This window comes from Phytophthora ramorum (genome assembly GCF_020800215.1).
Source record: "Phytophthora ramorum isolate Pr-102 chromosome Unknown Phyram_PR-102_s0012, whole genome shotgun sequence".
In the NCBI taxonomy this organism is placed as follows: domain Eukaryota; phylum Oomycota; class Peronosporomycetes; order Peronosporales; family Peronosporaceae; genus Phytophthora; species Phytophthora ramorum.
In genome coordinates, this window is record NW_027150658.1 from 476,184 (window position 1) to 498,664 (window position 22,481).

A 22,481-nucleotide genomic window follows, 5' to 3' on the forward strand; every position below is an offset into this window, starting at 1 on the left:
CCGGAAAGCGTCGTTCTCGAAAAATGAGTCACCTGCAAAGGACGGTACTTCGTTGCTTCGTAGAGCAGACCACCGCCGTCCTTGCAAGTTGCTCTTGCCAGCGTCGCCTGATCCATTCTCAACATCTCCAACACCAAGACATCAGGCCCGAGCACCAAAACTGTAGCCATCTTGGAGTGTAGTGTAGCCATCTTGGAGTGTAGCCATCTTCAGTTTCGTGTACGACACACCACGTATTAGTGTGAGCTGCTCGTGTATCAATCAATACACTTGCGATGGAGGAGGAGACGCTGCGTCTGCAGTTCGGCTCGGCCGCCACGACGATCGGCACCCAGTGGCTGGCGCTGGAAGGCGCCAATGGAGTCGTCAAGAAGCCGCAGGTGCTGGCGTTCGAGGCCAAAGGCCGCGTGAGGAGACAGGTTGGAGCGATTCCCAATCGACAAGAAGACCCCTCAACGTGGTAAAGTGAAAAAAACTCCACCCGCCAATGGCCCACGCCCAATTCCACGCGTTTGCGACTCACTTTGCAATGGCTTTACAATCGTCAGGACTGCGGGCGTGCAAGTGTACGACCAATCGGAGACTGCGTCAACCTCCAGCTCCAGCGACGGCTTGTGGGACTGGGCGAGACTCGAGGAGCGCCACCTCGTGGAGGTGGACGAGTTCCGGCCGCATCTGCCGCTGCACAACTTCTACGAAGGTCGCGCGGAGGCGAACGGGGGCAGCATCGGCAATGCGACGCTGGAAGCCGCCGAAGATCGGGTGCGGACGGTGCTGGAAGCTTGCGACCAGCTGAGACTCGTGCAGACGCTCGTGGACATGGACTCGTCGTGGGGAGGCCTGGCCTACGAGGTGATGACGTACGTGGCTGAGGAGTGTCCGGGTGCAGTGGTGATGGTCGTGGGCAACGACTGGAGCTACCCCATGGCCAGCGACGACGCCGCCTTTCGAGTGGATCCGAGCGTACGCGACCGCACGAAGGTCGAGGCCAGGAAACGCGTCAACGTGGCGTCGTCCGTGGCGCTGCTGTCCGAAGTCGCACACCTGTTCCTCCCTGTTGCAATGGCGGCGCCGACCTCTCGACTGCGCTTCGATCGGTCGAGCTGTGCGGAGGTCAGCGGCGTCGTCGCCACTGCGCTGGAGCTCGCGCTGTTGGTGCACCGCAGCCGTTCGCGCGAAATGGCGGGAGGGTTCCCGTCCAACATGAAAGTTGCAGCGCTCAGCGCGTCGTTCCCGCACACGAGCGACCCGACGACTTTGTTGCGGTATGTCAGCGACTGCGACCGCGAAGTCGGCGGCAGTAGCTCCGACCCGCTGCAGCATTTCTCGCTGCTTCCTGCTGCGCAACACGAAGATCGGCGCAACAAGACGCACTACCGTCGTTTGCAATTGCGCGGACCTTTCGCGAACTTCGCGTCGTTGCGTTCGGTGGTGGAGAATTTTGCGCCGTCTCCGCGCGACGTGGCGTTGCAGTGGTCCGAGGCATTGCCGCTCGTGCTGCCGGCCACCTACCGACTGCAAACGCTGCAAAACAGTTCGGTGGACGCCATCTCGCAACTTTCGTGGGGCAGTCGAGCGGGCGACTACCTGACTGCAATTGCGCAACGAGCTGCAAAAAGCGACAAGCGAACGTTGTTCGAGTTCACGCGCGCCGGGATGAGCCCCGACGCGCCCGAGGAGCTTGCAGCCACGTTAGCAGCTATGGGCGACGCGTATTTCGCGCAGTAGAACTTCTGACATGGCTGCGTTTTTGGCAAGTTGAAGTGGCTTCGCAACCAGCCAAAAGAGTTCAGCAGTGCTAATCGTACTTAGGCGAGGCGACCTTATCAGATCAACGCAGCCACCAAAGTGAAGAAACCGCCGCCTTCGTTTAGCGCAAAAGCCGCTGGTTGCGAAGGTCTTTTGCAGTGCAACACAGCGATGGATCGGATGTTCGGCGGCGCAGTGGCGCGAATCGGCGAAGCAGCGCTGCCCTTCAACAGCCGACGCAGCGTGGAGGAGGACTCGTGGACGGAGGTGGAGCGCCAGGAGCTGGACCACGCAGTACGCCAGGCTGCAAAAAAGTATCCGCTAAAAGTTGTGCAACAGAATTCTTATTTGTGTTTTTGTGTTGCAGACTTCGTATGTGTCAGAGAGTATGTACCTGGTCATGGAGAACCCCGCGGGGGATCTGTACGTGGGGGAGACTGTGCACTTCAAGGTGCACGCTCTGTGCGACCAGTCAACGCTCGGGAGCGTGGCCGGAGTCAAGAAGAACGAGGACGACGGCGTTTTGCACGGAACGCTGTTTCTCACCAACTACAGGCTGCTGTTTCGCTCTTTTCACGTGCGTTTTGCGCCAAAAAAGTTTTGCCGAAAACAAATCTGGATACTTTTTGCGCTAACTTTTGTGTGTACTATTTGCACGACAGCACCACGAGCAAGAGTTGGTAGAAGTTCATTTGCACAACATTGCAGAGCTGGCCGAGTTCCGCGTGAATGGCAAAGCGGGGCCCATGAGTCAACTCGAAGTTTCGTGCAAAAACTTCGCGTTGGTCAAATTTAACTTCCCTGGGGACGCCGTGTCGGGAGATGTGTACGTGCAACTGAACCAATTGCTCTTGCGCAAACTGCACCCTGCTGCATTTGCGTTTGCGCGTCAACCGGATATCTCAGGATGGGCAGCGTACGACCCTCAAGCAGAATTCACTCGCTTGGGGTTTAAAACCCCGAAAACGGGGGCGCAAATTGGCGGATTTAGAGTTACTCACGTGAACAGCAACTACAAAATATCCCCCACATATCCAAGTGCCTTTGTGGTGCCTGCATCCATGTCGGACGGAGAGTTGCGCAAAATCAGTTTTTTTCGCGCGCGGGGCCGCGTACCGGCCGTAACTTACCGCCACAAGAACGACGCGGTGGTGGCGAGATGCGCTCAGCCTCTAGTAGGTTTGAGGAGGAAAAGGTGCACTTCGGACGAGGCGTTTATGGTCGCACTACGACGAGAGTGCAAGGGGAAGTTGCTGTTTATCGACTGTCGGAGCCAAACGAGCGCCTATGGTAACATTGCGCTGGGTGGAGGCTTTGAAGTGTACGTGTCTTGCTGAGCGAAGATAAAATGTGAGATATTTTAGCTTAACTGGAAGTCGTGTACTGGTAGGCTGGACTACTACAAGGATACCAACATCATGTTTATGGGTATCGAGAATATCCACTCCATGCGAGATTCTATCCGCAAACTCTTTGATTTGATCAAGAACGAAGTGCGCGGGAACGAGCGACCGAATTGGCTGTCGTGTCTCGAGGTGCGTGGCTGCTCCTTCTCGCTGGGGGTACGAGCTGAGACTAACGATGTGCTGTGTCGCTGAAGAGTACGCGATGGCTAGAACACGTGCGCTCCATCTTAGTGTCGTGCTCCGTTTGTGTGGCAAAGCTGGTTGAAGGCACCAGCCTCATGATCCACTGCTCTGACGGATGGGACCGCACGGCTCAAATCACCGCATTGGTGAAGCTGTGCGCCGATCCTTTTTACCGCACAGTCAAGGGATTCCAGGTAAGGACGATCGCAATTCTTTTCATGCTGCAAGACTGATCCTCATATCATCGTTACCGCTGTCCAGGTGCTGATTGAGCAGGAGTGGTGTGCGTTCGGACACCAGTTCCGCGCACGATCAGGACACACGGACACCCAAGCAGCCTACTGGGAGGACGACAGCACGTCGCCGGTGTTCATGCAGTTCGTGGATGCCGTGTGGCAGCTCATGCGCCAATTCCCGTGTTCCTTCGAGTTCAGCGAGCGGTACCTCATCGCTCTGCTTGACGAAGTCTACAACAAACGCAGCGGCACCTTCCTCCACGATTGCGAAGAGGCCCGAATGGTTCGTTCCTGATCTCACCTGCTACAAGGTTAGCAGCCTCTCTAAACCTTTCATGCTGTGCGTGCAACCAGGCGTCCAAGACAGTCACCCGATGCACCAGTGCGTGGACGCTGCTCGAATCACATCCCCATGCTGCGGACTTCAGGAATCCGTTCTACATGCTGCCGCTGAGTGGCGACGGGTCCACGGACAGATCTCCGACGGTGCTGCAGTTCAAGTGGCACACGAGCTCGCTGGCAATCTGGACGGCGTTCTACCTGCGCTCGCTGGAATCGAATGACTCAAGGGTATACCAGGTCCCATTTTGCTTCCGTGGTGTTGCAGTTGGCTGCAAAGATCCTCATCTCACGCTGGGTATTGTGTCGCTCTGTAGGACGCGTGGGCCAAGGAGCTGCAAGTGACGCAGCGCGAGTTGCAGGACCAACTGAGCGTCGCGCACCAGCAGCTGCAGTGCCAGGTGGAGCAGAACTCGGGTCTGCAGAGCGAGCTGGAGCAGTTGCGGCGCGAACGAGCGCAGTTGCACCGGTTGCTGGAGGGCGAGGTGTACAGCGACACACTCAACGGGTTGCTGGTGCACGAAGAGGACGAGAATGAGGACGGCGTGCTGCTGAGCGTGACGCCTGTAGGCGAGAGCCGCACGACGCTGCAAACTCCGTGCAGCGACCAGGATCCGACCGCAGCAAGCGACGCAAAAGTGTTTTCCACCACGGGCGTGGGCTGTTTCCTGGGCGCGTCCATGAGCCAGGACTTTGAGATTTTGCAGTCGTATTTCGACCTGAAACGGCACGAAAGTCGCGGCTGCAACGAGCTGTTCCCGCAAAGACGCATCACGGTCGGAGAAGTGGTGCGGTGAAGAGATAAAACTGCAACGAAGTTGTACAGTTTGTACATTTTGCCACGTACTTGGCCGTTACGTTCTGATTATGGTTTGTTATAAGCTACATGATTGGTTATAAATAGTTTCGACCAATCATAACGACCCAACACATCCCACTTTCGCGATCACGTGCAATTGCGCGAATGCAGTCTGGATGCAGTCTCCTTTAGCGCAACTCGGCAGCATGGGCGACGACGAGGACAACCCGGAGGAGTGCAAACTGCTGAGCGGCAACTTCGCGGCGTTGTTGCAGGTTCTTCTGGGGCTCATCGCCATGTCTGTGCTCGTGGTCAAGCGGTTGCGCGAAGTTCCAAGGCGGCCGTTGATGGTGCGCAAATGCTTGAAACATTTTTCAAGATTTCGGTCTGACTAAAACATTTGCGCAAAAATGCTTGCAGGTGTGGGCTTTTGACGCGTCCAAGCAGATGATCGGCGCGACGTTTGCACATGTGGCGAACCTGCTCATTGCAATCACGCTCTATTCGTACCAAGCGCAACGGCAAACGGATGAAGAAGCAGCGGACCAGGTACAAAAAGCTGGATATTATTTGCGCAAAGGAGTGTATCTAACTCTGTTAAAGTGTGCACTGTACTTTGTCAACTTTACGCTGGACACGACGCTGGGCGTCTTCCTCAACTACGTTTTGCTGTCGGCGGTGGTGCTTCTGGCGCTGCGGTTCGGCTGGTCGTCGCTCAAAACTCCGGGGGACTACGGTACGCCCGTCCGGGTCCGCACGTGGGTGTTGCAAGTGATTTCGTGGATTATCGTCATTTTCCTCTGCAAATTCCTGATCGCGTCGCTCATCGTGGCGTTCGAGAAGCCACTCGGATCTTTTGCAGTGCTGCTCTTCAAGCCGCTAGAAAAGCACCCGGAGGTGGAACTGGCGCTCGTCATGATCGCGTGTCCCTGCCTCATGAACGCGCTGCAGTTCTGGGTGCAGGACAATTTCCTGAAAAAGGACGTTCGCGACGAAAGTTTCGTCGTGACGCAGGCGACGCAGTCCCCCGCGGGCAGTTTGGACGAAGATGGCAAACTACCAAGTCCGGGGACGCCCACGGACGACGAGTGCAGTGAGCCAGGGGAAGGAGACCTCGAGCTTACGCATGGCAACACACAGCAGAAACTCCACCTCGAATTATCCTCCGTCTAGCACCTTTCATGTAGAATTTAAAGTGCTACTTTTGCGAGTACAAGCAAAGCAGCCCAAAGTGGCGTTCTATACGCATCCGTAGCTCTTTATTCAATCACAAGAGACCTACCTACGTGGGCCTCCACCTCCTCATCCTACACATGTCCCCATTATTTGCGCCGCATGAACATGAGGGCGACGGCGCTTAGACCCACCACGAGGGTGGCCGCTCCACCGGCGATCAGGCCCGCGTTGCTGTTGAGGGAGAAGCCGCGGTCGCGGTTCTTGCGCCGCGACTTCTTGCTCTTCTTGCGCACGACCTCCTCCTCGGAGCTGCTGTCGTCGCTGCTGTCGGACGACGACAGCTCGTCCACCTTGGTGAGCAACCGGTTGCGAGGCTTGGGGCCCGCCACGTTCGACCCAGTCGCGCTACCAGCAGCTGAGCTGGCCATGGACACGACGCTGCCGTTGCCGTCGTGCTGCTGGCGCTTCACCACATCCAACTCGAGGACCAGGCGCTTCCACCCGGCGCGCTGGGCCATGTGCACAGCCTCCACGAGGCTCTCGTCTGACGTCAGCAGCGCCATATCCCCCTCGTCGTCCTCGTACCTCAGGCGCAGCGCCTCGTTGTCGTCCAGCCCCATCTTGAACCGAATCTGCTCGAGAAGCGGGCCCATCGAGTTGAACCGGCACATGATGCGGTGGAAGTGACCCTGCGGGCCATCGCTCACCTTGAAGACGAACGTGTTCTCGTCCGTAATATTCTTCATCATCACGCTCGTCGTGGCAGTGTTGGCTCCGCTCACAACCGACACGCTCTCGCCAAGTTCCGCGTACGCACCCAGCGAGTTCGAGTACCGGCCAGCCCCGTTGAGGCCAACCGCACTCGCCGTCGGCGTCGACACGCTGTCGGCATTGTACTCGTCCCGCTCGAACTCCTCGATGGTGCCCACCGAGCGAACGTCGTCGTTCAGTCCGCCATAGGCACCTCCTGCGACTTCCTCCTGCAGGTTCATAGCCGTCTGCCAGAACTGCCTCCAGTCACCGTTGGAAGTACCTCCAGACGTGGTCTGGAACTGACCGTAGCTCAGGCAAATCACATCCGCCATGCCCAAGATCTCGCCGTCGTCCGCCAGCACGGGCATGAACAACTGCCCGGCATCGTGCAAGGCCCGCAGACCATCGACAATGCTCATCTCCGGGCCCATCAGATCGGGGTCCATCGTCATCACCTCTTCCACGGTAGTCGTCTCGGCATACAGACCCTTCGCCACCAGCTTGCGCAGCAGGTCCTTGGTCGTCACCATACCGCACAGCTCGTGCTCATCGCCCAGCACGATCGCAGCCTTCTTGGTGTTCGACATGAGCTTCGCTGCACGCGCCGCCGTGGTGTGAATGTCAATGACAGGAGGCATAAGCTCGCCGTCAAGAGCGTCTCCGACTGTAGGTCGCACCATCTTCTCCATCATGGGACCCAGCAGCCGCTGCAGGTTCGAACCGGTACCAAGATCACGCGAGAACTCGGATGCCGCCGCCTCCGTCGACTGCTGCACCTTCTCCAGACACGTAATGGCGTCGTAGAGACACTTGGAAATGTCCAGCATGCCTTGCGGCGTACCATCTGAGGCGAGCACCGGCAAGTGCTTGAAGCGACCCTCAAGCATTTTTGTGATGGCTTCAATGGCCTGGTCTTCCATGAACACGCAGGTCGGTTTCGTAGTCATCACCGACGCCACCGAACAGCTTTCAGGGTCGATGTCTTCAGCCAGCACGCGACGAGTGATGTCGGTGTCTGTCAAGATACCACGAAGCTCCCCTTCTTCCGTGGTCACCACCACGGCCTCGACGCGCGCTTGCCGCATGCGCTTCGCAGCCTCCGCCACAGTAATAAACTCGTTGATCCGGGTCACCTCCTGCGGCCGCAGCATCGAAACAGGCCGCATTGCACCCTCCGGCTCGGGTACGTGGTCCATCATCGACGAGTGGTGGCTCTCCGTGTACTTGCCCGGACGCCTCCGAGACATGCGCGAGTATCGCGAGCCAGTCATGCTAGCAAGCTCACTGAAGTCGTCATCATCGTGGCCGAGAGCCAATGACACGTCCCAGAACGCGCGCCAGTCTGAGTCCTCGTCGATGGGCGAGCCGCTCTCAGCAGCAGCACCACTCGCGAAGGTGCCGTAGCACAGCGACAACACATCCAGCATACCAACAATAGTGCTGGTCTCAGGGTTCACGATGGGCAAGTGCAGGAAGTTGTGCTCGTACATGATATGCAGCGCTTCGACAAGCTTCGTGCTGGGTGGTGCCGTCTCCGGGTTAGGAGTCATCACCTGTCCAACAGTAGTCTCAGCAGCATCCAGGCCGGCACCAGTCACACGCAACAACAGGTCCTTGGGGGTAAACACTCCCAGAACCTTCCTCGTCAAAGCAGAAGTACCAATGTCATAGCCTCCTCCGCTGATCGAAGAGCGGTGTCCGCCACTCACAGAGGAGCTGTTGTCTGCGTTCGGGTCCTCCACGATAAGGGCAGCCTTGCGGGATGCAGCCATCTGGCGCGCAACTTCCATCACCGTGTCGTGCTCGCTCACCAGCGGGGGCAACGTCTCGTCCTCCAGAATGGAGTCCACAGTAGGAGAAAGAAGTTTATCAACCATGGGAGCCACAAGCTGCTTCAGAGCACCCTGGCCCGAACCAATGCCAGTGGCATGCAGCTGCTTCTCTAGCCGCTGACGAAGCGAGCCGCTCGACGACTGCTGCACCTTTTCGATACGTGTGATCGCGTCGTACAAACACTTCTGAATACGGAGCATACCTGCAACCATACCAGTCTCGTCCACGACGGGCAAGTGGCGGAACTTACCCTCGAGCATCATGAACATCGCGTCCATGGCACTGTCGCGCTCATCCACAAACTTCGGGTCCGGTGTCATCGCGTCCAGCACGCTCACGTAGAACGGGTCGTTGCCCAAAGCCACGACACGTCGAGTCACATCCGTATCCGTAAGAATACCGAGAAGTCCTCCGTCGCGTCCAATAATCAGTGCCGCGTCCGTCTGCGCAACGCTCATTTCCTTGGCAGCATCCGCAACAGAGAACGTCTCCGAGATTGTGATTGCCTTCGATGGTCGCAGCTTCGACACTGGGCGAACGTCCCCCTTGGCCAAACTTGGCTTCTTGTCCTTCTGGCTCATACCAGTGCTGCTTGCCGCGTGGTTGTGTGACAGTCCGCTGCGGAAACTGTGGTGCGACGAGACATCGTCGTCGTCGGTAGCCTCAAACGAAGCGTTCCAGAATGACTTCCACTCGCTGGGCTTGCCCTTCGCGAACGATCCGTAGCTCAGTGAGAGCACGTCAATGAGGCCAATAGGCTGCTTGTTCACTTCCGACTGCATCACCGCCAGGTAAAGCGTCTTGTGGTCGTGCATCGTGTGCATAGCGTCGATCACCGACGTGGCTCCGTTCACGGTCACGTCCTTCTCCAACATCACTTCGCACACGGGTGTTGTGTGAACGGGCAGTCCACGCGCAAGCACCTTCTCCAGCATTTCCTTGGGTGTGAAAATGCCACAGAATTGGCCGCGGTTGTTCACAACCAGAGCCCCCTTCTTCGTGATGGCCATCTGCTTCGATACCTCAAACACAGACGTGAACCGCTGCACCCGAGGGGGGTCGACGCCTTCCTCTTCAATCACCGTCTTGATGTCCGGCGAGAACATTTTGTTCACCATAGAGCCAAGTAGCTGAGATACACCTCCAGTGCGAGCATTCCCATTCACGCGGCTCTTCATCTCCTTCTCCAGTGTGTGCCGCAGCGCAGCCGATGACTGCTCCGATTTCTCCATCTTCCGAATGGCATCGTACAGGCACTTGGCAATGTTCAGGATGCCAACTACGGGGCCATTGCGCTCGACGACCGGCAAGTGGCGGAACTTACCCTCCAGCATGCTGATAAGGGCATCAATGGCAGGATCATCCATCGACACAAACACAGGATTGCGGGTCATGACGTCGCCCACTAGCGTCGAATCGAGCGGTCGGTTCTCTGATACGACTCGGCGCGTCAAATCCGTGTCCGTGATGATACCGTTGAGCATACCTTCCTCAGACACGACCAGCACGCAGTCCATCTTGTTGCGTCCCATCGTTCGCGACAGCTCCGCGATGGTTGTTGTCTCCGAGACGGTCAGCACCTTAGTAGGACGCAGCTTCGACACTGTGCGCTTCTTCTCTTCTTGTTCTGCCCTCGATAGCAGCGTCGTGCGCTCGCGGTCACCAGCCTCTGACGGCAGCGAAGGCTGGTCCAGTTGCAGCGTCGTGTTCCAGAACTCCTGCATCTGCTCGCGGTTTTCCCCGTAGATCGCGTCGATAGTGCCGTAGCTGAGATCAAGCACATCTACCATACCAACGAGTTCGTACGAGTCCTCCTTCAGCACCGGCAGGTTCAGACAGCGAGAGTCGTGCATGATGTGCAAGCCATCCAACACGGACGTCGACGGAGCAGCAATTTCGGGGTCGTTCAGCATCACTTCCTCCACGTACGTGGCTGAGGGCTTAAGCGACTTGGCGATCACGTTCATCACCAGCTCGTTCGGGGTAAAGATACCCACCAGCTTGTCGAAATTGAAATCGTCGACAATCAGCGCCGCCTTCTTTGTGGATGCCATCGCCTTTGCCACATCACTCACAAGGGACGACTTCGGCATACGTGGGGCTGGCGTGGAGCCGTTCTGAGACTCAGCTTCAAGGATAGACCCCAGAGTAGGAGTCGAGAGCTTCTCCAGCATCGGAGCAAGCAGTTGCTGAAGAGTGGACGACTTGCCACTCTTCTCCAACGACGCCTTCAGCTGGTCCGTGGATTGCGTAGCGTGCTCGAGCCGCTTCGATACGTCATAGATGCATTTACCAATGTTCAGAACGCCCGCAATACCGCCGCCGTCGACAACCGGCAGGTGACGGAAGTGTCCCTCCTGCATCGAAAGCAGCGCATCGATAGCGCTGTCGTTGGGCGACACATACTTGATGTCTCTCGTCATCACGTTGCACACAGGCACCTCCTCGGGATTCAGGTTCAACGCAAGCACGCGGCGACAAATATCCGTGTCGGTCAGAATTCCGTTCAGACCACCCGCTTCATCCACTACAAGCAAGGCATCCGTTCGTTTCTGCTTCATCAGGAGGGCTGCTTCAAACACTGAGGCCACTTCATCAATTGTGACAGCAGGAAGTGGCCGCAGGCTGGACACCGGGCGAATGTTCACGCCTTTGTCGCGGTCCTTCTGCTGACGCACCTTGCTAGCAACCGACAAATTCGACGTAGACCTGCCCGACGTCATGGAGGTGGTATCGTCGTCGTGGTAGTCAAACGCAGCGTTGAAGAACTTGCCAATATCGCGGGACTCTCCGAAGGAAGCCAAGCTAATGGACAGCACATCTGCCACGCCCAGAATTTCGCCAGAATCGGGCGACACGACGGGCAGGTTCAGGAACTTGCCGTCGTGCATGATGTGGAAGGCATCAAGCACCGACGTCTCTGGAGCTGCCGACTCCGGATTGGGAGTCATCACGTCGCTGACCACTGTGGTGTGCACATCTAAGTCCTCCGCAATCACGCGGAGCAGCACATCCTTCGGGGTGAAAATACCCACGAGGTCCTGCGACTCCGGGTTCGAGGACACCACAAGAGCTGGTCGTCTGGTCTCAGCCATGTACGTCGTCGCCTCATAAACCGTCATGTTTCCATACACAAGCGGTGGCATAACCTCGCCTGGCGCCGACACCACATCCTGGAGCGACGGGGACAGCATCTTCTCTAGCATCCCACGAAGTAAAACGTTGTTACTGCTCGCTCCAAGCTCTTGCTGAAGAGAAGTCGACATGTTCTCCACTCGGCGAATCGCATCGTGCAAGCACTTCGCAACATTGAGCAGTCCAACAATGTTCCCGCTGTGAGAGCTCACCACCGGCAAGTGGCGGAACTTTCCGCTGAGCATGGTGTCCATCGCATCCACTGCGTTGTCCTCCAAGCTAACACAGCTGGGGTTCGGCGTCATCACCGATCTGATACTAACTCTAGCTGGGTCCACGCCCTTCGACACAACACGACGCGCAGCATCCGTGTCCGAAAAGATACCAGTAAGCGCGCCTTCCCAGTTGGTCACCAGCACAGCAGCGGCGCGGTGAGATTTCATCAACCTCGCAGCCTCCAAAACCGTCGAATCTTCGTTGACCGTGATCGCCTTGGCCGGGCGGAGTCGCGCCACAGTGCGCGACGGGTCCACCGTTGAAGACGACTTCTTGGTTTTGGAAGACGTAGACATCATTGACGAATGCGACCTCGCAAACGAGTGCCCAGAAGTTGCAGAGCTGTTAGAGCCTGACCGAGCACGACGCTCGAAAGTCGGCTGCTTGATAGGAGGCATCACAGGAGTCATAGTAGATGACTTCGACGCCCCCCACGTAACACTTGAGGGGCCGTTGTAAATTGCGGGGGGCCGCTTGGGCATCGGAGTAGGAGCAGTAGGTACCTCCTGGGGAGCAACATATTCGTTGACCGGAGCGGCTGCGGCGGGTGGATATTCCTCGAACGATTGCGCTGGGGCTAATACAACAGGAGATGCCAGAGGAGCCGGAGATGCCTGAGGGACCGGGGCTACCTGTGCAGCCGGAGCTGTCTGGGGAAGCTCAACCGCAGGCCGCTTCTCGCCAGGTAGAGCTGCAGGCGAAGAGTTCGGCGCCTCCACAGCAGCAACAGGTTCACGCGCAGGAATTCCGCTGCGGTCCATGTTCGACGGAGGGGCCGGTGCAGCTGGTTCTTCTGGCGGAGGCGTCTCTTTCTTCGGGGAAGGAGGCGGAGTTGGCTCGGCAGGCGGTTCGGGCTTCTTCGGAGAGGGTGGCGGAGTCGGGGCCTTCGGAGCAGCAGCCGGGAACTTCGCCCTTTTCTTCTTCAAGACATCGATGTCCTTCTGAAGCTGCGCGCACTTATCAAACTGCTTCTTCTGCATCAGGTTGTCGAGCTCCTGGTTCAGCTTCGCGATCTCCGTGTCTAGTTCCTCCGGAGTCTGCTTTTTCTTTCGCGCAGTCACCAGCACGTCCAAGCTGATTTGGAGATCACCGCACTTGCCAAAGTCCCGAGCAGCCATCGCCTCAGCAATAGTAGTTTCCATCGCGTGAATGCGTTCGTCCAGCTCTTCCGGTTCCAATTCGTTGAGGTCTTCCTTCACGTTCTTCCTGGCTTCTTGCAGTGATTCCAGCTGCTTTTGAAGTTCCGCACACAATCCAAACTGCTTTGACATCGCAGCCGCCTCCATGTCTTCGTTCAGCTTCTTGATTTCTGCGTCGATCTCCTTCGCGGTGCGCACCTTCTTTCGGGCCTCAACAATCTTCTCCAAGTCGAGCTGCAAGTTCGCGCAAAGTTCAAATTGCTTGCTTTGCGCTGCCGCTTCGATAGCGGTTTCCATTTCGGCAATCTTCGCGTCTAGCTCCTTGGGGCCGAGATCTCCGAACGGGTGAAGCAAGTCGCGCTTGCGAACAAGATGGCCACGTACAATCTTCTGCACTATCACCGCCTTCTCGCTTTTCAAGCGGTACTCAGCACGCAAATGCTGGTACTTGGTCATGGCTACACGCATGCGAAGAATGTACATCACACGGTACGCACTACGACGTAGCCGCTGCAACCTCCTCTTTGCCACGAACTGCCGCGTTTTCGTCTGAATCTTGACAGCAGCTTCCGTCCTGGCAATGTTGCGAACCCACTTCTGGATGGCTCGTGCAGCAGACTTGCAACGCAGCACCTCGAGTTTGCGCAGCTTGAACGCCATCGTTCTCTTCAGGAACACCTTCGTTTTACCTAGCTGCCACTCCTCCTTGCCAGCGCCCAGGATGGACGAGATTTCCTCAACGAGCTCCTTGATGTTCTCCGCTTCCGGAGCAAGCGACTGGTAATCGTAAAAGAACACGTCGTGGTCCTCGCGGAGAGCAAAACCGCGCTGGCGGATCTGAATCGCCTCCATCATACCGGAGTACTTCAGCTGGCGCGCGCAGTCGGTATCATTGAGCTCGCTTGGTCGCTTAAACTCGTTGGGCTTGATGCAGCGCACGTAACGAGGGTTCGCGAGCGAGATCTTGGCCATAAGCTCCTGGAGCTGGTACCGGAACTGAGCGCTGACGGACACTTCTCGGATGTTTCGTGATTTGTTGCCCTGTTGGTGCAAACCCTTCTTCATCTCGTTCGGACGACGGGAGATCGAGTGCTGCTGCTGAGGCTTGTTTCCAGGGATGGCCTCAATCGACTGCATGTTAAGGTCGAAGATCCCGCGCAGCCAGTCGCTCTCGGATTGCCGGATGAGCTCCTTCATATCGTCATTCATGGTCTCGTTGTTCTTGTCGTTGAATCCGCTCGCGTCGTAGATGACCTCGCCAGCATAGTGCTTGATACCAAAGTGCAAGTCTGCGTCCATCTTCGGGTGCACGTAGAACTTGTTCTTGCTGCTCGAGTGTCCGCTAGACGTACGCCCGAACGAGTTGTGCAGGTTGGACACGAACTTCTTGTTCGCTTCCTCGCCCTTGAGTCGCCAGTTGTCGTCAAGCGAGATGAAGATGCCGGGCTTGCCGTTCACCTTGCTCTCAATCAGGTCCAGACACTCCTGGTTGTCCTCAAAGTCAATGTGCTTCCAGTCAATACCCTCCTTGGCGTAGTCGTTCTGCTCCACCTCCAGCATGTGCTGGTTGAAGTGTCGCTGGAGCTTCTCATTGGCGTAGTTGATGCAGAGCTGCTCGAACGTGTTCCACTCGAACTTCTCGAAGCCGTAGATGTCCAGCACACCAATGAAGCCCCACTTGTCCTGGGTGCGCGAGATGGTGCGGTTCAGCTCGGACACGAGCCATAGGAACAGCGACGAGTAGATGCCCTTGGCGAGCGCATCGCGCTTGTCCCGGACCTGCTCCGAGTTCTGCTGCTGCACAATGACCTTGCCTCCCACGTACAGCTGGCGCGTGAGCAGCGCCTTGGACAGCGCGTCCTCGCTCACCTTGAGCAGCGAGGCCACGAGCTTCATGCCGTCGGCCGAGTCGTCGCCCAGCGTCACGCACGTGTCGTTCTCCATGGCAAACTGCAAGTTGCCGAGCTGCAGCACGGCGGCCAGCAGCTCAAACACCATCTCCTGTCTCTGTCCTGTGATCCCAATCGTCTCCATGCACCTCTTAGTAGTCATAAACTCCTTGGCGTCGTCACACTCATGGATGCTAAAGCACTCGCTCTTCCGCAAGTACTCGTAGTCATGGGGCGTCTGCAGCTGCAGCCTCTCTCTCAACGCGTTGTCCGCGCCCGCCAATAGCTGGTAGAAAATGTGGTAGTTCCGCTCGCCCAAACTCTGCGACACAATGCGCGTCTTCTCCAGCAAGAAGTTCAGGATCTGCGCGCCCACGATCTTGCCGTGGTGGTTGAACTGGATCTCAATGAACTTGCCGAAGCGACTGGAATTGTCGTTGCGCAGCGTCTTGGCGTTGCCGAACGACTCGAGCAGCGGGTTGCTCTCCAGCACCTTCTCCTCCAGCTTGCCCAGCGCGCCCGACATGCCGCTATTGGCTGTAGGCTCCACCAATGGGGCTCCAGCTTCGCCGTCAGGACCCTTCCTGTAGCTTGTGGCTCGAGCCAGGTACTGCATGATGATCTTGGTGGTCTCCGTCTTGCCCGAGCCGCTCTCTCCGCTGATGATGATGCTCTGATTGGCTGGGTCCAGCGCGCCTCCCTGGATGAGCTGCGTGTAGGCGTGGTCGGCCAGCGCGAACACGTGCGGGGGCAGTGCGCCCATGGCCTTGCCGTAGTACGCCGTCATCTGGCGCTCGCTGTAGGCGTCCAGCTGCTTGTACGGGTTGATGGCGATGAGGATGGACCCCACGTACGTGTAGATGAGCGCGTGCTCGTAGCGTTTGCGCAGGTTCTCGAGCAGCGAGAGCTCCGACAGGTCCGACATCTGCAGAATGTCCTCGAACGAGTTGGCGCCAGAGCTCGGCGACTTGTCGTCGTCCGCCATCTTCTTCTTCAGCTTGGCGCGCAGCAGCCGCTCCTTGCGCGTCATGGCTCCGGGATGAGCGTCGAGACGGGCGCCCACTGCGCTGTCACTGAGTCGGCCGATCTGGGAGTGTGGGAGACCACTCGCACTCACGCTTCCCCACTCGTACTTAGCAAATGTCTGAGTTGTTGTGATCCTCCAAGTAAGAATACCAACACGCGACTGGTACCTCTATATAAGCATATTGTAGGTGTCAAGAAGTCGTGCCAGAGCCGCTCTCACGCTCCCTCTAGGAAGGAATACTATTATAGGATCAGTTAGTGGTGGAGATGCCGATGGTGAGCGAGACCTGTGCGTGTTTCTGCAGTCGGACTTCCCGCCACTCAGTGGAGCAGCATGGCATACTTGCTGTATCCATCATGGCCCAAGCGAGGACACCGGGGCCAGCGATAACGGATCTTGTCTCTACCACTTCCCCGCTTGACCCTTCAACTTGCCGCCAGCTGGCGCCACATCGGCAGCACCAGCACCACACGATGCCCAGCTCCAGTATTAATAAGGAGGGACCGTAGAACCCCCTTGGGCTGATCCGGTGGTGGTCTCCAGCCAATGCAGCAAGTTGACGCCAAAATGCATCGACACCTTCCCCACCCGCGGAAATAAATCAGGAAGGGCAAGTGAGCCCCTCGATGCCACGACAACCCACCGGTCTCAGCACAACCGCACAAATGCAAGACGACGACGTTGTCGCCTTGCTTGCCGAGTCGCGACCACTAGGAAGAAAAGGTGTATTCGTCTCGTACTTGTCCCCAGCTCCAGTTGCTGCATGAATCGGCTCACCTTATGGCGAGCGGACGGAGCTGGGCGGGCCTACAGGCAAGCGACTTCCTCGCATACACTACCTCTGTCTCTCTGCTCGCTCTAGTCGACCTTGATGGACGCGTAGATCTTGCGCGTGAACCACAGCGAGGCACCGACGCCCACGGCGCCCGTCAGCAGCGCCAGCGCGCCCGAGATGACCGCCATGTAGCCGAAGTACAGCATCGCACCGATGAAGTTCGCCACGTCCAGACGCGTCCAGTAGTAGTACGTCGAGTAGAGGAACACGTAGCCGCCACAGGCGCCCGACACGAAGAACGACCGCCACCACCTGCGCAAGACAAGTAAAACAAGTCGCCCGTTAGCTACTGCAGACGTAGATAGGTCGATCTCCTGGCGCACACGTACCAGTTGTAGTCTTCAGCGCAGAGTTGGAAGTAGGTGAGCACGATGGTGATCTCCGCGCACGTGTTGATAAGGATAAGGAAGGCCAGCAGCAGGAAGCCGAACACGTAGTAGTACTTGTCCGTCCACAGCGACGACAGCACGAAAAAGAGCTCCACGAAGATGGCTCCGAACGGCAGCACGCCGCCCACGGCCGCTGCCGACATGTGGGTCATGTACCACGGCTGCGGGGGCACCGGGCGCGGGATGTTGCTCGTCGCCACGGGGAACGCAAGAGGCGCTTTCCTGTAAACGACAAATACAAACGATGTTGTCACCAATCTCCCTCTACGAAAGCGGTTTGCGCATCAAACGCGCGCGTACCTGAAACCGAAGTAGGCGCCCGCAAACACGAGAGGCACGGAAATGCACGTCCAGAGGAAAAAGACGAGCAGGATGGAGCCGAACGGCACAGCGGCGTCCGAGCCAGCACCCCAGACGAACAGGTTCAGGAAGAAGAAAAGCGAGAACATGATGCCCGGGAACAGCACAGCCGTGAGCACCGTGCACATCTGCCAGCGCTTGCCCTTGAACATCTTGTACGTGCGGGCCGACGTGAAACCCGCCAGCATACCCAGCAGCACGAAGCACACCAACAGGGCGATCACCAGCTTACCGCGGTTCGACGGGGCCAAGACACCAACGGCAGCGAAGAACAGCGTAACGAGCGCCATGCCAAGCAGCTGGCAGCCCGTGCCCACCATGACGCAGAAGAGCATCGGGTTCTTCGACGGCGGGCGGAACACATCGGCGTGCACCAGCTTCCAGCCAGACTCTTCACGCTCCTCGGCACGCTCCTCCTCGGTAGGCACGCGGTTGTAGCGGCTGATATCGCGGTGAAGGCTGCGCATGAGGATCATGCCCACCATTCCACTGAGGAACAGCACGATCACCAGCGCGTTGATGATGGAGAACCAGTGCACCTCGTCGCCGCCCGAGCCCGCGTCAAAGTACACGTCCCACCGCGTGCGCCAGTCGTGCTCGTTGTCGAGCACCCACTCGACACTGTAGGTCCAGAAGACGGGCATCTTGCCGTCCTTGTTCTTGCGCACGTACAGCGGGCGCTTGAGCTCGCTCGAGTGTTCGCACGCGTCCATGCGGTTGTTCTCCTCGTCGTAGCTCCTGGCCGCGTACTCGAAGCTGTACGGGATGACCTTAAAGTCGACGATGCGTCCCTCGTCCTCGGAGCTCTCGGCCGTGCCCAACGGGTTGTTGTTGTAGCCCACGAGGATCTTGACGTGGTTGTTGAGCTGCGGCACGACCTCCACCTCCGGGTTGAAGCTGCCCAGCGGGAAGCCCACCGTCATGCCGCCTTCCAACGACACGGATGTGGCCGGGAGGTTGTCCAGGATCCAGTTGACGCGGTACGAGTCCTTGATCTTGTCCTCCCACTGCTTCACCTCCTTGTCCTCATACTCCTGTTTGCACAGCACGGAGCACTCGTGGCCCTCGAGGAACTTGAGCTCGTACGGGGAGTTCTGGATGCGGTTGGCCGTCAGGTACTCGCCCAAGTTCTCCGACTTGTACTCGATTTTCTCCGGCTGTACAGACAGGTAAAACACCAACCCTCATTAGAGCAATGTTCCCTAGAATAAGAAACCCTAGTGCGCCCCACCTGACAAAACGGCAGCTTGTAGTAGTCCAAAGGCAGCAGCGTCTCGCCCGACTTGAGGCTGTTGACGAAGATGGGCAGCGTCTCGCCCTTGGAGTACGTGGTCATCTGCACGCCCGGCAGCGAAAAGCCCTCGCTGGGGGACGCCAGCGCGGCCACCGCCAGCGCCGCGAGCAGCGACTTGCTCGGTCCACGCATCCTTCCAAGTAGGCTCCAGCTTAGGGCTTGAAAGAGGAAAACTGGCCGCCCCTTCCAGCACTATCGGGGCTTCCCTCTCGAACCTGATACGCGGTACAGTGTACCCACAACAAAGCGACAACGAAAACAAAATGTAGCCATCACTGCAAGTGTAGGTTCATGTTGTTGCTGTTGCCCTACAGCTCGTCGCCTTCCCACTCGTCGCTGTCCAGCTGCTCCAGTCGGCGAGTGTCGTATTCCTCGCCGGACCAGCCGCCGCCTTCGTACACGTCCTTTTCCATGACGTAGTCGCCCGCTAGCTCGCAGCCAGTGTGCACGGCGGTGCCGGCCTCCAGATACTGCACGCCCTCGGGCGAGATGCCGTCGATCAGCACGTCCCCGACCTTCGTGGCGCGCACGGGCTGCGTCGACGCGCACGAGCAGCCGTCCACGTCGCAGTCGCGGATCTCGTCCTCATCCATGATCTCGTCGTTGAACAGCGCGAGCTGAAGACGAACCTGCCCGACGATCGTGTCGTCCGCCTCGATCGGGTAGCTCTTGTCCTCGAAGTTGCGGCCGATCAGCATCTCTGCCTTCAAGCAGAGATCTCCAATAAGGGTGCTGCACACACGCAAGGGACAAAGGTTAGAGACTGCAAACACATCAGTAGAGACCGCGACGCCGACGTACTCTTTCACAGTGTTGTCGTTCATAACGCGAACCACAAGGAAATCGTGCTCTATGCAACGCACGGTAACCGTGATTCCTTCAATCCAACGCGGATTCTTGCCTGCATTATGCAAAAACGTCGGCCAAAGGTCAATCCTTGCTTCCAAATGGAAAGCTTCAAGGGTGCCACATTCTCACCTCCATTGTCATGGGTTCTCGTCTTGTACACTAGGTCCTTGGCCGACGGCGTGCGGCTACGTCCGACATACACCTCACAGTACGGGTCCTGCGTGCCGAACGACTGAATGTCGCGTAGCTTGCTACCGGAAATGAGACCAAGGTAAATCTTCGTCTTCCCTGCGATGAAATGCCGCGGGTACTCGCCGAACTTGGCACGAGGCTGCGACGTCGGGTTTTCTGCGCAAGGATACAATGGAAAGCAAAGCAACATGAGCCAATACCCTCAACAGCGCGATGCATATCGACGCACCATGGCCCATCGACAGATACATCAGCACCTTCAGGAAGCCCGTGGGGGTCAGTGCGAACTCCTTCTCCATGGACCGACCACGGGACAAGTCTCGCATCGCCAGCGCGATCTCCCCAATGACAGAACTGCACAAGTGATCCACCAAACGTCAGCTCTACACGGGGTATCAATTATTGCAGAGCAGCAGCACTCACTTCTTCCCCCAGTTGTTGTTCTTGATGCGGAAGCGCACGACGTCCGACGAGATGTCGGGGATCAGGATGTGGCCCTTGGCGTTCCACATGGGCTGCGTGCCTGCTCCCCACGCGTCAGCATCTCCATTGCCTGCACTCTACAATCAATCTTGACCATCACTCACCTCCGTTGTCGTGCGTGTCGGTCTTGAACGCGGCCTTCTCCTGCTCCCTCCCGCCCGTCGTGAGGTACACGCTGCAGTACGGGTCCTGCTCGCCCAGCGTCTGCACCTTCTTCAGGTCACGCGCCGACAGGATCGTCAGGTACAGGATGGCGTCGTTGCGCAGCGCCGTGGGCGCCCCCGCAACGCTGCTGCTCACAGACGAGCGGCGGCTCACAGACGAGCTGTAGCGGCTCATGCTCACTCGTCTTCTTCCAGTGTGTCGCGCCTCAGAAAATGGAGAATATGGTGTGCGCCACACACCCTGATTTGAACATGCAGACAGGATAAGAGCAAGAAGAGCGAGAAGAACAAGAAGACTGAAAAGAATACGTGGTGAAAAGCTTATAAGGAAAGGCAAAAATGCATTAAGGGAGAAATGACAAGGCGTTTCTCAAAAACACACAGTCAAAACACTCGCAGTACGGGGTCTCGAACAAGAAGTCCCGCCTGCTTCAACCTTTCTGCTGGGGCAGCGAGTGACAGACACGTCTAGTTCAGGAGGGCAACCACGAAGGCCGACGCCACGAGGGCGATGGACATGGCCACCGAGGTGGCGTCGCTTGAGGATGAGTCGCTGCTCTTCTTGTCGCTCGACTTGCTGCTGCTGGACGCGACCTTGCGCGTGCACTGGTCGCCAGCGTAGCCGCTCTCGCACTCGCACACGTTGCCAGAACCTGAGCCCGAGGACGAGGCCATACCCACCATTTCCATGAGGAATCGGGCGGACGAGCCCGAGCCAGCAGCCTCCACCGTGCCAGCACTGGCCGTGGAGCCCGTCGACGATCCGGACGTGGTAGCGGACGAGCCCGAGGCCGAGGCCGAAGCGGCGACGCACGTGCCCTTGCCGTTGCAAGCCTTGGACGACGTGGGGTCGCAGTAAGCGCACTGGTCGCCAGTGGTGCCCGCATCACACTCGCACTCCTGCGTCTTGAGGTTGCACGTGCCGGCCTGACACTGGGACTCGAGCGTGCACTTGTTGGACACGACCTTCTGGCAGTAGGTTCCGTTGTAGCCCACGTTGCACTCGCAGTAGTAGTCCATGGAGCCCGAGGAGACGGGCGCGCACGTGCCGCGGCCCGAGCACACGACGTCCGAGTCGTCGGCGTTGTTGGGGTTCGTGCAGCCATCGTTGATGACGGCCGTCGTGTTCATCTGCTCCGACATGAGCCAGTTGTCCGAGTCCTCCTCGAAGAGCAGGTTGGTGCCGTCGAAGTCCACGCAGCCGTAGATCACGCCAATGCTCTCGGCCGTCGAGCCCGATCCCTCGGTGATGTCCATGCACGACACGTAGCCGGCCGTGTCCGAGCCCGAGAACGAGCCGTTGAGGCACTGGTCCGTGCCCGACGGCAGCTGGTACGCGCACACGCTGCTGATAGACTGGAAGGCCGTGTCCCACGTCGAGAAGGACGGGCACAGGCCCGGGAACGTGCCCGAGCACACGTCGCCCTCGCTGCTGTACGGCAGGCACTGCTTGACGTCTTCGATGCCCGAGCGCGTCGTCTGCACGCTCACGCACACGTAGTTGGCCTCGCACGACGTGTCGTCCTTGCAGTAGCCGGCCTGACCCGAGCCGGACTCGGCCTTGGCGCCCGCGAGCAGGGCCGCAATGGCCGCAATATACGCCGCTGACTGCATCTTTGGGAGCTCTTGAGTCTCTTTGGTAGCAAAAGAGGGAATGGCGCAGAGGTGCGGGAGACTTCGAAGAGCCGGCCGGGGGAGAGGGGTCGTCGTCCCGTTGTGCTTGGCATTGACTTGCGCTTTGTATGTGGGAGGAAATTTCAGAATCGGAGACCAGATGGCGTGCTTTATCCTTTGCAAGTGGTTACTGTGCCCAGCTGGAGCATCCCCATGTATACTTTAATCCAGGTGGATAGACTCTGCACACATTCAGGAGGTTATTTCCTAAGCAAATGATATATTATCCGGACGTGTATAAATCAGTAGTAGATGGGTACAGTAGACAGGACTACTGCATACATCCAGCTGGGCACATTAG

At 58.0% G+C, this 22,481-nt stretch overlaps 7 protein-coding genes across 7 annotated transcripts; 3 read left to right on the forward strand and 4 right to left on the reverse strand.

The window, feature by feature from the left end:
* Positions 1-275: 275 nt before the first annotated feature.
* Positions 276-1,728, forward strand: KRP23_11445 (uncharacterized protein; the record flags this gene model as incomplete). The annotated part of the gene is made up of 2 exons (XM_067881992.1): positions 276-460; positions 549-1,728. The coding sequence occupies 2 exons, from the start codon at positions 276-278 to the stop codon at positions 1,726-1,728; spliced, it is 1,365 nt and encodes a 454-aa protein (XP_067740282.1).
* A 192-nt stretch (positions 1,729-1,920) lies between these two features.
* KRP23_11446 (Myotubularin) lies at positions 1,921-4,710 on the forward strand (the record flags this gene model as incomplete). Its single annotated transcript, XM_067881993.1, has 8 exons — positions 1,921-2,043; positions 2,117-2,326; positions 2,412-3,070; positions 3,140-3,284; positions 3,350-3,532; positions 3,600-3,857; positions 3,929-4,144; positions 4,231-4,710. 8 exons carry the CDS (start codon positions 1,921-1,923, stop codon positions 4,708-4,710), a joined length of 2,274 nt encoding a protein of 757 aa, XP_067740283.1.
* Positions 4,711-4,918: 208 nt separating this feature from the next.
* KRP23_11447 (Store-operated calcium entry regulator STIMATE) lies at positions 4,919-5,885 on the forward strand (the record flags this gene model as incomplete). Its single annotated transcript, XM_067881994.1, has 3 exons — positions 4,919-5,062; positions 5,133-5,261; positions 5,316-5,885. The coding sequence occupies 3 exons, from the start codon at positions 4,919-4,921 to the stop codon at positions 5,883-5,885; spliced, it is 843 nt and encodes a 280-aa protein (XP_067740284.1).
* A 149-nt stretch (positions 5,886-6,034) lies between these two features.
* Positions 6,035-15,943, reverse strand: KRP23_11448 (Myosin-I heavy chain; the record flags this gene model as incomplete). Its single annotated transcript, XM_067881995.1, has 1 exon — positions 6,035-15,943. One exon carries the CDS (start codon positions 15,941-15,943, stop codon positions 6,035-6,037), a length of 9,909 nt encoding a protein of 3,302 aa, XP_067740285.1.
* Positions 15,944-16,798: 855 nt separating this feature from the next.
* Positions 16,799-18,950, reverse strand: KRP23_11449 (Transmembrane 9 superfamily member 7; the record flags this gene model as incomplete). Its single annotated transcript, XM_067881996.1, has 4 exons — positions 16,799-17,027; positions 17,105-17,386; positions 17,465-18,681; positions 18,756-18,950. 4 exons carry the CDS (start codon positions 18,948-18,950, stop codon positions 16,799-16,801), a joined length of 1,923 nt encoding a protein of 640 aa, XP_067740286.1.
* A 176-nt stretch (positions 18,951-19,126) lies between these two features.
* KRP23_11450 (uncharacterized protein) lies at positions 19,127-20,681 on the reverse strand (the record flags this gene model as incomplete). Its single annotated transcript, XM_067881997.1, has 6 exons — positions 19,127-19,550; positions 19,620-19,719; positions 19,797-20,015; positions 20,089-20,213; positions 20,283-20,382; positions 20,447-20,681. The coding sequence occupies 6 exons, from the start codon at positions 20,679-20,681 to the stop codon at positions 19,127-19,129; spliced, it is 1,203 nt and encodes a 400-aa protein (XP_067740287.1).
* Positions 20,682-20,974: 293 nt separating this feature from the next.
* Positions 20,975-22,120, reverse strand: KRP23_11451 (uncharacterized protein; the record flags this gene model as incomplete). The annotated part of the gene is made up of 1 exon (XM_067881998.1): positions 20,975-22,120. One exon carries the CDS (start codon positions 22,118-22,120, stop codon positions 20,975-20,977), a length of 1,146 nt encoding a protein of 381 aa, XP_067740288.1.
* Between the last annotated feature and the right edge of the window lie 361 nt (positions 22,121-22,481).